The sequence below is a fragment of the Sylvia atricapilla genome, chromosome 6, assembly GCF_009819655.1.
Source record: "Sylvia atricapilla isolate bSylAtr1 chromosome 6, bSylAtr1.pri, whole genome shotgun sequence".
Taxonomy (NCBI): domain Eukaryota; kingdom Metazoa; phylum Chordata; class Aves; order Passeriformes; family Sylviidae; genus Sylvia; species Sylvia atricapilla.
The window spans coordinates 60,644,854-60,660,542 of record NC_089145.1 but is presented as its reverse complement, the minus strand read 5'-3'; the positions used below and the strand labels follow the sequence as shown (position 1 = coordinate 60,660,542).

The window sequence follows — 15,689 nt, the reverse complement described above, 5'->3', positions numbered from 1 at the left end:
GTAGGTCATTAGCAACGATCCTTTGGACACAGAGCAGGGACTGAACTTGTTGAGTCTCTGCTTTTACCTTGATCTGTGATCAAAGTTAGTTCCTGCAGGCCTTCTGCTGACACTGCTCACCCTCTGTCTCAGCCTGGCTTGTACACTCCAGTGTGATGTGTGATGTGTGAGTGGAGTATGATGGAGAGGCTGGAGCCTTTCACTCTTTTCTCCATCTGGTGCTGCAGGCAGCTTACCACAGGAGTTAGAAGACCTTCATGGGACTCACATGCAGGCACAACTGACCCCAGAATTTTACCTGGCATCATCAGGTGACATAGAAATAGCAGAAGAGAGCTTTAAAAATACACATTTCCTTGACTTCCAAAACACTTCTCCTACTAGTAGGAGTTAATAGTTTTCAGCTGGGCTTTCTCTAAAAATGTCATTGCAGTTATTTTACCTGTGCTTATAAGATATGCCCACAGAGTTGCTGCCATGCTAAAGAAAACTACCTGCTTTAAAACCCAGATATGACAATAGTGGTCCTTTAGACTCTTATTTCTGAACATTATCAGAGAACTTCAGACTCCATCATATAGATATGAGCAATGGAGGAGCCTTTGTTGTTCCCAGCTCATACTGAGAGCCTTGCAGGTGACATCTGTGGCTGCAGAGGGCAAAGTCAGTGTCCTTCCTGTGGTGCAGGAATCTGTGCACACCACCACCCATGTGGAGCCATGCACTACCTGTAAGCATCCAAGGCCCCTAAAAGAGAAGGAGAAACTCTGCATGTGCAGAAGCGTGTAATGTCATCGAGAGAGAGGCAATAATAATTGTAAAATGCAGAAAGAGGTCACCACAGATTTAGATCTTATTTTCTCAGGGAATCAATGTGTATCTGCTTTTAACTGTGATTACAACAAATACGTATGTTCATGTATGTTTCTTTCATGATCTGTATAAAGTATGCTACTTCCATATGTTCTCAGCATGTATTGTAATGTGTAGGCACAGAAAATATTATGCATATGCATTTTAAAATTGATGTTGGGAAATGGGGGTAGTTTTTTTGATGACTATGATATAGGGAACACCATTTAGAAAAGGAGCTGAAGTGAGGCAGAGGTGAAGTGGCACGGGACACATGACTCTTTCCCTCAGCAGAAGTATTTGGCATGCTTGCATTTTCCAAAGACAAAATCATGTTGTCTTCCTTGAATGTGCATGCATTCCTGGAGGTGGGGGATGGTTTTCTGTCCCTTTTTCTTTTTCTCCTGGCCCCTAAGTGCAGTTGAGTTTGGATAATTTGGCCACAGCAACTGAAGGATATGTTGCAGGGAGGGAGGAAGAACAGAGTTGGTATTTATTATTGTAAAAGCTCTTTTTTTTCATGTTAATTCCTTTAAAAATATATAATAGTAGTAGGGTTTACATTACAAGCCTGTTTACCAACACAAAGTATCTGTACTGGAGTAGCACATGCAAATGAAACAAAAACAGAGAATCATTGTTTAATGTAATTTGCTTTAAAAAAAAAAAAAAAAAAAGGCTAAACTATTCTTGATTCTTGTTTTAGTAAAGGGAACAAATGAAAAATTGCATTTTGACACTTTTCCTTAAAGAGCATCAGGGCTGAAGAAATGTCTTTATTTGCTTAATAACCTTATTTCTTCCCATTAACATTTTCTGTGGATTAACTGGTTAGCCATTAAACACCAACTCTACAAGGATTTAAGCACACACCTAATTGTGCTCACAAGGGTTATCTCACTGAAGTGGGAATGCTTTCCTGAGCAAATAATTCTGGATTCAAAGTAAGAATAGCTAAAATCCCTAAGCAGCACTTTCAAATACATCAGAATTAATTTAACCTTTTAGTCTTCTGAGTCTATAATTTAATAGATTATTCACCTAATCTTACTTAAAACTTTCCATGCAACAGCAAATGCTTCCTAAGAGGTGTTTATCTAGTGGCAATATGTAAAAAAATAAGAATGTGTATAATATTGTGCATATTTTGATTCTTATTACATTGGGATTTTTTTTACTTTCTTGGTCAAAACTATTTGCCCTTTCTTACTTTTCTTAATGAGCTTAGAGATCTTCTCTAAATGTAGTGGTATTTAGTGCCTTTATAAATATAGAGGCCACTCGGACCTACTTTAAAATTAAATATACGTTTTTACTCACACATTCCAGCACATATGAAAAAACAAGTTTCTGAATTCCAGGAAATTTAATGCCATCAATTACACAAACCAGTATCCAAAAGTATTTCTCAGACAGGATGGATGGTACCTCTGCCATGTTTTGCCACAAGCTTCAGCAAAGCCAGGGCTTGAGAGTCAGCATATGGGGCTCACTCATGGAAATGTGAAGTTCTGTAGCACACTCCAAGATTCTTTTTAAATACAGTCTGTCATGCATGTGGAGATCAATCAGCATGTGATAGAGCCCTTCCTGGTTGGTATTTGCATTTCGAGGTGGAATGATAAGAGTCAGAGAATCATACAGTCAGAGAATGGTTTGGGTTAGAAGGGACCTCAAGGAGGATCTAGTTCCAATCCCTCTGCCATAGACACAGACTCCTTTCACTGGACCAAGTCACTCAGATACCTTGATCCAGGCTAGGTGGAGCTTCCTTTGGAGTCTGTAAGAACAAACTCTCTAGGAAAGACATATCATTAATTAACTGGAGCCAAACAAAAATATGGTGCAGGTCTTAGCCAAGAAAAGCTTTCCCAAGTGGAAACTGCAGTAGAAGATTATCTACTTTGTAAAAGATTAATTGTACAATACTGTACAGGTCTTTCAAATGAAAAACATAGAAGAAAAACACCATTTTTGCCATTAAAGTGAGAAAACAGAATTTATCTCTGGCACTGTGTGACATCTATCATTTGTATCATATTCTGCATAACACCAAGTGAAGTATAAGGCTGGCAAATTTTAAGTGTTCTGTTGGCAAGACCTAATAATCTATTACTATCATCATAACTCTAATCATCCAGCATCCTACCTCTGCACTGAGCAGCCTGAAAAAGAGACATCTGATATGATAAAAATAGTTCCTAAAAATTTGTGGGTTTTTTACCTTGCTATTGCTGTCAGTGCAAATGTAGGCTGAGTGACACCACCTTGCATTCTTCACTCCAGAGATTTATTCCAGAGGCTATGGTGAGCCCTCTTCCAAAGCTACCTCAATCTCTGCAATGTTGGAACAGTTCACTAAATTCTGTTAAAAAAAAAATATAGGGACAATATATACCTGTACTAAAAATGCCAAACACAAAATACATGTGACTTAAGCTGAGTGGTTTATTTCAAAGTTCAAACTTTTCCTGTCCTTTGGAAGGGCTGCCAGTGTAGCTGATAATCATTGCATTGTACTTCAAGGGATATGATGTTCATAACTACATAATTCATAACTACATAATGTTCATAACTACAGCAGTAATTCACTAATATCGATTTAGTAAGTTCCTTGGACAGAGAAAGCTGTATTAGCAAAATAACCACATCTGCATAAGAACCTTTGCAAGTATAAACAGCAATCAGAAAGAAAAAAAAATGGAATGGAATGGAATGGAATGGAATGGAATAGAATAGATAGAATAGAATAGAATAGAATAGAATAGAATAGAATAGAATAGAATAGAATAGAATAGAATAGAATAGAATAGAATAATAAAATCCACTAATCCATCACTGAAATCAAGCTAACCCTGCAGAACTTCTGAGTACATGCCAGGCCTCAGAAAATCATGTGCATTTTAAGAATAAAAAAACGGGCTTTGAAGTGGGGAGCACTCAGTGAAGATGAATGGGCTGAGGTCACATCTCGACATGTTTTATTGTTTTAGTCCATCTGACTTGCTGAACAAACAAGGCAGCCAAGTGCTGATTTACCGAGGGAAGGTTATCTTCCTGACCAATGAGGACCAATGTTTTGTTTTGAGAAACATCATCAGATTCTGTGGAACATAAAATCCCTGGAACTGCTGCTGATTTCCTGCCTTCAGTAATTTCTTCTTGCAGCTGGCAGAAGCTTAAACAGCAAAATCAAGCAGTTTAGGAAACTTCCCACAGCAATGTCTTCGTAATACTGAGTACGACAGTCGTAAAAACATGACACAGAGAAAAGGAGCCATTGAATCTGAGCTCTTTTTTTTGTTTAACAGGTTTTCAAATTATTACATTCTCTTGCATTTTACTTAAATGTTAGCTCAGGGTCATCTACAGGTGGGAAACTGAGTTCAGCTAAGTACAAAACCAGGAGCTTTTACTAAACATGGCAAACTGGAAAATCCAAAATAAAGATTTCTGGACTTCAGAATGTACAGAACTGCTCTGATAGCCATAGCTGTCTAGAAAAGGGCTGTTTTTGCAGGAATTTACTTTATCCAATGTCTTATGTGGTAAAAATTAACTCTAACAAAGGTATTCTGTAAAAACTTTGGAGTAGGTAGATCCACAAAAAGACTCAAAGCTTCAGTATTAGTCATGACAGATTCATAAACTACTGAAGGTCTCCTAACCTGCCAAAAATGAAAAAAATTCTTTTGCACCTGCAGTTCAGCCCATTGTTTGCAATATCTTAACACAGCTGCAGTAGCCAGGGATCTACATTACAGCCAAGCCCAATGAAGCATGAGGACACAGATTTATCTTAGATAGAGAGAATCTTGATTTATCAAATAAGTTAATAATTGCATCACCACGTTGAATGGTGGATAGCTGCCCAGTTTGGAAGAAATAATTCCTCCTGATTTCCTTTCATTGTTTTAGCCTTTTGTTTACTGAACATACTGGGATGAAATAGCCTTGTGTCTTGCACAGAAACAATGCAACGTATATCCCTAATTAAATAGGCACTGGAGCAGAGATTTGGCACTGTCTGTGTTTCTTGCTGAGACATGCCAAACACAGCACTGCAGGACAAAATTCTCCTCACCCACCTATGAACAAGCTAACATTCATTTCATGCAAAATGACACAGGACAAGTAGCTTCTTTTGAGAACAGCATGTAGGTAGGGCTTCTCCTGAGAGAACAGCTTGGTTCGTATCTCTTGTGCCCAGTCTGGCAGAGTGTCCCCGCCCAAAACCTGTGTCCTAACTATTGAGCTCACAAAAGGGCTGTGGAGCTTTAGTTCCTACTTCAAAGAGAGTTTCCAGCTGAGATTGAAGTCGGAAGGACGTGCCTTTCCCTGCACAATTAACCTTGGCCAGCTCTTGATGAATCTAAGTCACTAAGTTGTGCAGAAATGCACTTCATTGGACTGCAGCTTCATGTTATCTGCTTTATATTTTCTGGGATTTGCTCTTGCTGTTTGACAGGGTGTCAATGCTCTGTCTGAAAAACATCATGTGCTCAAGAAAATTAGTGAAAGCCAGAGATCAGAGCTGAAAGATTTCTTGGAAGAAGTGTTTGTGTTTCTGGATACGGTGATCACTGTTCAGATGATTTTAACTGAACATTTCTACTTTAGTCAACAGTTCTATTCCAAGATTCCTTGTAAAAGCAAAGCCTTCTCTAATATGGAGGCTTCTCAGGAAATAGAAAAATAAAGTGAAAGTAATTTATGCTCATATCTCAAATCAGGGACCATTTCAGTCTTGTTTTCAAGGGCTTAAAGTGCTTTGGTACTGTTGGCCACTTGAAAAATCACATGTGAGTGAGAAAAGTTGTCAAGGTGTTCTTCCTCTTCCACACATATTTCTGGAAGGAACAATTCTTGTTACCATATATTCTGAGTCATAGTGACAATATTACTGGAAAGTTACAAATCTTTAAAAAAGAAAATAAAGGTTCTCTCAGTTATTTATTAGTCCTTTTCCAGAGAAAGTTACCAGGGCCGACCTTATTTGAAACTCATGTAGTACTTGATCTTTCAGGTGAATATATTAACATTCATTAGTCTTACTTACTGGTCATTTGTACTGCCTTTATTATCAATAAAGAAGAAATAGAAATTCTAACAGAAATTCTTCAAGATTTGTGATCTGCTGCTTTAAGGCTAACTACACAGGAGTTTGTTATAAACATTTCAAAAATCCTTTCATAATCCTTTACATCTCAACTGTTTTAAACTTAAGCAGGCTAAGAAAGATTTAATATAGCAAACATAATTGCATGGTTTTTACTAACACACTTCTGTGTCATTCCGAGTTATATATTTATATATATTTTTATATATTATATATAAAGTGGCTAACCACAATTAATTATATGAAAGTCAAATTTCTGTATTATATTTTGACAGAAAATAAAAAGAAAAAGAGTAAGATATCTAGGAAATCTTTGAAATGTAATAGGTTTATTTTAATTGATCTTTTTAGTGCCACACAAGACATAACAAAATTAAAAGCCTATTAGTGATCGTTGTTCAAAAAATTCACTTTCTTCCATTAACTTACATGATTTTAGTGGGAGCACACTTAAAATACAGCTGTAAATATTTTTAATCTTTGACTTTTCTTTTACAGGAGCCTCTAAATGTTATTGATCCCAGTTTGATGGATCTAAATGGTCCAAGTGAAGATGCACTAGAATGGGATGAGACTGACATAAGTAATAAGCTCATCAGTATTCACGAAGACTTAAGTGATCCTGATCAGGAGCTCCACAAGGATGATCTAAGCCAGAAACCTGCTTCAGAAGGATGTGGTGACAATGATGTGAATGAAGATGACAGTATCAATAATCATGGAATTTCTCTATATTGTCCCAACATTACTTCCCCTCCAAATCCTCACATCTATCAGGTCTATAGTCTTCATAATATTGAATTATCAGAAAAAAAACATATGCCTTTTTTGAAAAAATCATCCAGACTCTCCAGTGTAATGCAGTCTAATCTTTTAAACAAAAGTCTCAGTAAAGACTCATCATTTTCATCTACCAAATCCCTGCCAGATCTAATAGGCAGTACCACATTGGCAAAATCATATAACTCATGTATCAGAGTGGGAACATAAGCAGGCATTCTGAGAGTGAGAGTGGGATAGTGAGTGAATGTGATACAGAAACCACAAATAATTCAGAAATTTTTTTGCTGAATGATATTGAAAGCAGTCAGAGTAACCCTGAAATTGGGAATGTGGAAAGCCAAGTGGATAATGTAATAAAACCAAAACTAAAGCAAGAGGAAGACGATCACACTAGTCTTTCAGATGATTTCCAATTGGCTCCTTCTGCATGTTGTGGAAGTGAAAATGATGAGGATTTGGACAGCATTACTGTGTCTAACCCTGGTTGTCTAGGAGAATTGCAAGGAAAACATGATGTGCTTACATTTTATGATTACTCATATCTTCAAGGCTCCAAATTCAAATTACCAGTGATAATGAAACAATCGCAGATTGAAAAAACACATACAGAGGGTGGTTTGTTTCATGACTTTTGTTTTGACAAAATACCTGGTAAATCTGAACATAAGTCTGGAGAGTCACAATCTGATGGGTTATTCATGATCATACTCTTGCAAGTATCTGTGGAGAATCAGATCCCAATTCCTGTAAATCTGCAGAAACTGTAAGAAAATTACCTATTACAGAGAATACAAGACAGGTTTCAACTTTATCTCATAGTTCTTCTTTAGAATCTCTGTCTGTAGTAGGTGATTTGTTCAGCTCAGGTATTTTTAAAAGTGGAGATGGTCTTCAGCGAAGTGCCTCTTTGGAGAGCTGGCTGACTTCCTACAAAAGCAACGAAGATCTTTTTAGTCATCACGGCTCTGGAGACATAAGTGCAAGCAGTGACTCTGTTGGAGAGCTCAGTAAAAGGACATTAGATCTTTTGAATCGCTTACAGAATATCCAGAGTCCTTCAGATCAAAAAATAAAGCGCAGCATCTCTGACATAACACTCCAAAGTAGCTCCCAAAAAATGTCTTTTACTGGACAGATGTCTTTAGATATTGCATCTTCAATCAATGAGGATTCAGCAGCTTCTCTCACTGAGCTCAGCAGCAGCGAGGATCTTTCTCTCTGCTCTGAAGACATTGTACTGCACAGAAATAAAATACCAGATTCAAATGCATCGTTTAGAAAACACCTTAATAGATCTGTAGCTGATGAGAGTGATGTCAATGTCAGCATGATTGTTAATGTCTCCTGCACTTCTGCTTGTACTGATGATGAAGATGACAGTGATTTGCTTTCAAGTTCCACCCTGACCTTAACTGAGGAAGAGCTAGGTATCAAAGATGAAGATGATGACTCCAGTATAGCAACCGATGAGGATATTTATGAAGAATGCAATTTAATTTCAGGACTTGATTATATAAAAAACGAGCTCCAAACCTGGATTAGACCAAAATTTCCTTGACAAGGGAGAAAAGAAAAAGTAACCTCAGTGATGAAATACAGCACAGTAAAAAGTTAGTAATGAAACGGTCAAAGGCCACAGATACATTAAGCATTGAGACACTATTGAATGGCTCAGTACACAAAATATCAGAAAATAATGGCAATAGTAAGAATATACCACGTGATCACGAAAAAGTGACAAAGAGTCACCCAATGAAAGACATCTCTCAGGTCGTGAAGGATCAGCTTGTGGATGATATGGAGAATGGCAATGTTGAAAGTACTCTTGGCAGTCAAAAGGAAGATCTTGTTAGAGTAGCAGCAACCCCCCAAACTCATTCATCACTTGATGTCAGAGAAGCTGAAAATGAGAGTGGCATCTGTGAAGCATTACAGACAGTTCAGATGATTCTCACATGGATGGCAAGGAGACTGTTCCATCCTCAGCTGGATCCAGGAACTCTCCGAGAGAATGTCAAAGTCATCTTCAGCCTGATCATCACTCTGTTGCTTCCTCTCCTGCAAAAAAGCCTTGCCTGGAATCTTCCTCAGAAATTAATTCTATAGGCATACAAGATGCAGCTTTGCAGCCATCCTTACCCAGTGGTCAACAACATAGAATGAACATTACTGAAAAATTTCCTGATTGCTGTGCAGCCTTGAAATCTAGTGAAGCAGAATGCAAGTCATCAGCCAATGGTCTTGATTTGTGCTGTAACTGTGAATCCACTGATTTGATAAAAAAAACCATAGAAGATGGCTCAGTACACAATTTTGTGAGAGAGATAATAGACATGGCATCAACAGCTTTGAAAAGTAAGTCACAACCTGAATGTGAGTCATCTGCTCCAGCTTCATTAGCCCAGATCAAGGAGAAAGTGTTAGAACACTCTCACAGACCCATCCAACTAAGGAAAGGGGACTTCTATTCTTACCTTTCGCTTTCGTCTCATGATAGTGACTGTGGAGAGGTAATCAAATACATAGAGGAAAAGAGCAGCACTCCTGTGCCACTGGACTTCCCAGATGAGAGAGAAGACATTGAATGCTTCTTTGAAGCCTGTCCTGAGGAAGAAAGGGTTGAGCAGCAGCAGCAGCAGCAGCAGCAGCAGTCTATTTCTAATGGTTCTTCTGAAGCACAAGTTGAGCAGCAGCAACATATTTCTAACCCTATTTCTGAAACCTCTGCAGAGTCACTAAGTGAAGTGACTCCAGAGTCGTTAGAAGTTAAATCTTCTTCTGAAGGTAGGGGTTTATCTTTCTTATGTGGGGATGACAATGATAAAAATATTCCAAATGCTAACAAAAAATGTACGTCGAGTAATTCGAAAAATGCTGATGATGATTTGCTGTTTTCAGATGGACAAAATGAAAGTCTGGAAAAGAATTCTCCAGAGGTTAGCACTAAAAAGAGTAGTGCAGGAAAATCACCTGGAATAGAAGAGAAAAAGGATGTGTTGCTGCTTCTGAAGAGGCTTCAGCTGCAGAGTTTCAGATAAAGCCTGGCCATTCACAGAAAAAGGATGGTTTGCAACAGAACAGAAAAACTCTTACTTGTGAAGAAAATCTCCTGAAACTTCATAAGGAAAGACATATAAATATGCACAGATAGAATGTAAACCTCTCCAGGCACATAGATAATTCTAAAAACAGGTATGTACTCTACTAGTTGCACTTTTTTAACTTTTTTTTTTTAAACTTTTTTTTTTTAACTTTTTTTGTACAATGAAAGGAGATGAATTGTCAGCCAGGGCTTCTGTTTCATGACAGTGCTATATAATTTGTTTTGATTACACTATAATCCCAGTTTACATGCCACTAGTCAACAAATGCAGTGAATGCTAATTGCTTTTTGCCCTTTGGCTTTGCACTGACTGGAGGCTGCTCCCTTCTGGAACAAGTCTGCTATCTTTGCAAAACCTGGAAATGCTTCAAACATTCTATCTCAGCCTCCTTTCCCTCCTCAGCTGAGGGAACCAGAAACCACCTCTGCTCTTTGATGCTTTTCTCTGCAGTCAGCTGATCTCAGGAGGGGTTCAAAAGCACTCGATAAAGCTGAACTTCCAGTTCTACAAGAGCTAGTTTGTTTGACTAGTGAGTTGGAGTTCTACAATATTTCTAAGCAAACCATGAAGAATGGCTAGCAGACTGGAGAATAGAGAGATTATAAGTCACCTCCTGGTATCAGTTTACCATGATTTTAACTCAGTAAGCCATTATTAAGATCACAGTTATTACAACTCAGCATTAGGCCAAAAGGCGAGGTTTCCAAAACAACAAATCTTTACAATATCATGAAAGTATATAATGTGAGGAAAGTATATAATGGAGATGGAAACTGAGAGTCACCCAGCAGTACTGCAACCTTTGGTTCTGTTTTGTGATAAGCATTTTTGAAGCATGAGTAAGATGATGGAACCTAAGGCAAAAAGGTGATCCTGATCTCTACTAATGTTTGAAAATTCTGGAATTTGTGACCTGGAAATTCTGATCTGAGATTTCTGACCTCATGTAAATGTTGAACAATAACAGAGGAGGATCTCTAAAGCAACTTTTGGATCAGTTCCTAGCATGCAGCACTGCTCTTCTGAATGTCACTAGTTTTGGTGACCCAAAAGCCAGCACAGCTCTATCAAGTGCCACTATCTTTGGAAACACTCCTCCAGCAGACCACAGCCAGAACAGCAACTCCAAATGCCAACCCAATTCCAAATGCCACTGCTTGCTAGAAGCTGTAGCAAAGGAATTTCCAATAAAACACAAGGCTAAGCATGGGACAAGTTTCCTTGAGGAGTTCTATAATCTCTACCTGTGGAGATTTTCAAAATTCAAAGTTGATGTGGCCCTGAATAATCTTTTCTACCTTTGAAAATAGCCTTCCTTTTAATAAGAGGTTGGACCAGTTGATGTTCAAGTTTCCTTCCAAGTTATGCTATGATTCCATGCAGCTGCCAGGAGAAAAGGCTGTTATTCATCCCTCCTCATGGAAAACATTAGTATTCTCCTATGGAAAACTATGTGGCTGTAGCTGAGGATCTCATCTGATTTACACAAAATAGATTTCTTTGCTGCTCTTAGAGATCTAACTTCCTCATTTTTTATTTGTTACATTGCATTTCTAAGCTTTGGGCTTTCCTTTTATTGATGGTTTTACCCAGCATTCCCACATTCACAAATATATATATATCTATCTAGCAAAGCCTTTAGGTTATGACAATAGTCTACAGCTTGCTGCTATCTCAACACATCTCTATTTGACTAATGCATTATCTTGGAACCGTCATAGCAGAGAGGATTTTTCTGGAATGGCTTTGAAATAGGCTATCATGACCTGCTGATTGCCAATTAGGTTAATACTTGGACACATCCAAACAACTGGGAAAAGCAATGGAAATCAACTATGAATCACAAAACTCATAGATGATTCTGTGTGTTCTAGAATTGAATTAAATTAAATGGATTATGTGTATACAGAAGTCTCTATTTGGAAATTGAGATGATGACAGAAGTCTTGAGATTGTTAACTGAAACAGATGTAAACATAAGTTTTCCAAGGTATTATTCTATTAGTGTTCTTATTTATTTTTCACTTATTTTTATAATATTATTTTGAGGAAGAATACTTGCTGTAGTGAGTGTGATTTTATCCTTGTTCTCATTATTTCACTGATGAAGATAATAACATGTCTTTTCAATTTATTAGTACTTTTGCTCTGAGGATCTCAAAATACTGCTTAAACTTACCTCACTCTTCAGAACTTTATAGTTACTTGCATGGTAGCCAGGTTTTGGGTTTTTTTTTTTTTTTTTTCCATAAGACTGGAAATGAAAATAAGCACTTGATGTGAGGTCTAAGATTGGACACAGAGGATAGATTTAATAATAAATGCCCCACAATGCAATAAAATATAATGCAGAATCCGGATACAACAACTTAATAGGGTTATGTTATAGCTTCCACTTTTGCCCAAGGGCTGACAAATTATTTTAAGAGAACAAAGCCCTTCACACTGGCTTCCCACTTTTAAATGTAGGAAGATCCACTGGCTCCTAACTTGTACATATAGCATTACTTCCACGGAAACTATGTACTCTATTATTCCCAGCAGTGAAGTTCTAGAATACATACAGTTTATCTCTGACACGCCAAAAATGAAAATCTGAGCTGCTAGGTTTAGTTTCACTAAAGTCTGAGCTCCCTTCCCCCATTCACAAGCTTGATGTTTTAACTTCATCTCTCATGCTATGGGGAATGAATTACAGAAGCAATCTATCCTAATTTGTTAACTTATTCAAATAACAGTTATTATACTTAACTATGCTAAAGATTATCTTTTTGGTGGCAGATTGTTTATTTTTTGATGAGGCTAATTACTGATTTTCCAAAGGTAATTTACATTTATTACTAATACATCTTTTAAAATGTGACAGATAAATGTTGTTCCCATAAGTGTATTATGAAAAAAGTTACTATTTAAAAACACATTATTTAATTTGAAAGATAAATGGCAAACACCATTATTTTTCCTGAAGCACCTGTGCTGTAAGCTCATTTAAATGTGTAATTCCATGTGTAGCTGCAATACTTAGAAAAAAAAAATCTATACTATATGTGTACCTTTAAAGCATACTGAGAATTCAAAGCTGAAGAAGGCATGGTTTCAAATGTAGGTTGATTTTTTTACCATTTTAGTATTTACCTTGGCTGTACAGAAGAATAAAACTAATAGTGAATAAATATTTTTGTCCAATGTTGCGATCCCGTTGTTTAACAGTGAGCTACAAAAAAAACCCAAAAAAACCAACCCCACAAACAAATGAACAAATTAAGAAAAACAAACACAAAACCCCTTCATCAAAACGTAACAAAAAGCCAACCCAAGCCCATTGTGGGGAAATTGTACCAATTCTATTGGCAGGCTCAGAAATATCTCTGAGAGCACTGACTGGTCTTTCACATGAGCTGGCGCAGAGTTCTTCAAAAAAGATGCTCATAAAGCTTTTTATTTCTCAGTTAGGGGTCACCTTGAAAGATCTATCTGGACATGAGATCATGTGATTTTCTGCAGTCACCGTGGCCCATGACTCACCAATGGGGTGGGAACTTTTAGTTGCAAATTCAATGTGCATAGAGATCAATACATTCAGGACATTTACGTGTTCTATCCAAAGAGTTTTCTAGAGGATGCCTTAGAATTTTTTGTGCAATCTGTTAGTTCTTATGAGTAAATGCAAAAGCTATTTCTTTATTTCTGTATTTTAAATTATAATTTTAACCTAATTTAGGGGAAAAATAATTTACTTGCACTTAAGGAAAAAAAAACTAAATTAATTTTATCTGACAGTGCTGCAATGTTAGATAGAATATTCTCCCTCTTACTATCACCAGGAGAAACCCAGCACTGGTACTGAAAGCACCTGACTGTTATTTACTGCTCAGCAATAGATATTTTGTATGACTTTTTCCTTCCTTGTCTCAATTTCTTTCACAAAATAATGAGAATAATGATTGATGGCACTTAGGAAGAATAACTTATTTACATAAAAGTATTTTGAGATCCACAGATAAAAGATGGTACATAAATGCAAAGGACTGTTAGTTATTTATTTACTACAGGAGGAAAAAAACCAAGTTTACATAATAGTTAGTATATAATATTTTACTTTTAGAGACTGGAACTACAATAATTTAATCTTTGCTTATTTTTTTTTCTAGAGATTTTTATAGGGAAAAAAATAATATAAAGTTTCTTTATAGAATTTAAAGCAGTCTGACTTTTTCGCTCCTCACAATACCTGACTTTAAAAAATCTAAATAAATAGAGAATCTTGTCTTGAAATCTATGAATTGCATTTTTTAAAAACTTGACACAATCCATCAATGAGCCTTTTCTTACTCATGCCAGAATTGTAGAAACCTTTTGATACAATCTTTTGCTTTATTCAGATCAGTCCTTCATTAATATCTAAACAGACGGTTGAGTTTTCGCTATTTTGAAGTAAGAGTATTTCTTGCATAAATGGGGAGGGATGTGGTCAGTTCCAGCAAAGATCAAAGGAGATGGTAACTGGATAGATCCAGATATTCCTGCTTAACTTGGAAGGCACATAATGCATGTCTGGAGTGCCTCCTAGGAAATGCCTATGAGATGTTCTTTGCACTAATTTTTGAGCTGTATTCCGACAGTTATTTCTTCATAATTCTCATCAATAAGCCTGTGCTCTTGGCTGAATAGTTTGACCCTAAACTCTGAGCTGGATAACTCAATAGTAGGCAAATTTAACTCATTGCTGGCACTAGAAGTGTCTAAATAGTTATTGACAATTTAAAAATGCAGTGATGATACTGGCAATTCTATTCGCAGACCACTTCTGTGACAATCTTCTCCTCTCCTCCACTGAAGCCTCACTATATATGTTTGCACAAATATTAAAGTAGTTTTTGGATAGATTTTTTTTGTTGCTTGGCTTTTGAAAATGTCCATGTTTTCATTGGTTGGTGCACTTCTGTGTGCTGAAGGTAAGTTCACGGGTAAAGATGAGGCCAAAATCCAGGGAAAAGGTCCAATGTGATGAATACCTTTGTTTCTTTAGAAGCAAGGTCTTTATGAAAATCAGTGAATTTTCTACAGCAATTCATTTTTTACACTAACTTGTACCTCAGGCTGTTAAAAGTCATTTTTTTTTTTTTTGCCTACTGCATTAAAGGCTCTGGCATGTGACCATTTAATGGCTATCTATCATTGTTCTGGAAGACCTATGTTTTTGCAAATAAAATTTCATTTTCTGTAACCTACTGTTACTTTTCTGTTTCCTTTTAGAAACTTGGCTGCAATTCAGGTGCAGGTTCATCCTGTAAACCCTGGGATGACCTCCAATTCCATTGTATCACTGCCCTTCATTAAACTGACTCCCAAGATTTTTTTTTTTTTTTTTTTTTTTTTTTTTTCCCAAATGTGGTTTGTCCATGTTGGCTTTGTGGTCAGGCTGCATATGCTAGTCCTGTTTCAGTGATCATTTGGTTTTGTAGCAAGGCCATTTGCTTTCATATGGATTCCTCTCCCAAGCTACCTCTAATGACCTCCCCTTCCTAAATTGGATGCTCCTGTACAACTTACCACTGGTTCTGTTCTTTAAAGTTCTATAGAATTCACAATCAATCTAGTTCATCTTTTCAGAATTGTACCTGTCAGTACTCTTCTATTTTATGTATCAAATTTAATATTTATCTGTATAATGCATAAGTTTATTGAAACTATTTTGCTTTTAAAGTGACTATTTTGTTGGATTGCAGCAAAAGGAAGTCATTGGTCCTCCTGATTCAATACATCTAGAAATTAAGCAATTTAAATAAATGGCATTTTATTTATTTAATTTAAAAATTTAATCTATGCAA

General features: G+C 36.7%; 1 protein-coding gene across 1 annotated transcript in view; it reads left to right on the top strand.

Moving 5' to 3' along the window:
- AKAP6 (A-kinase anchoring protein 6) overlaps positions 1-15,220 on the top strand; it is a 212,667-nt gene extending 197,447 nt beyond the window's left edge. The window contains 7 exon segments of the mRNA XM_066322134.1: positions 6,470-6,935; positions 6,938-7,441; positions 7,444-8,304; positions 8,307-8,681; positions 8,684-9,736; positions 9,739-9,946; positions 15,115-15,220. Coding sequence (XP_066178231.1) covers positions 6,470-6,935; positions 6,938-7,441; positions 7,444-8,304; positions 8,307-8,681; positions 8,684-9,736; positions 9,739-9,905 — 3,426 coding nt within the window. The 3' untranslated portion in view covers positions 9,906-9,946; positions 15,115-15,220.
- The last annotated feature ends 469 nt before the right edge of the window (positions 15,221-15,689 follow it).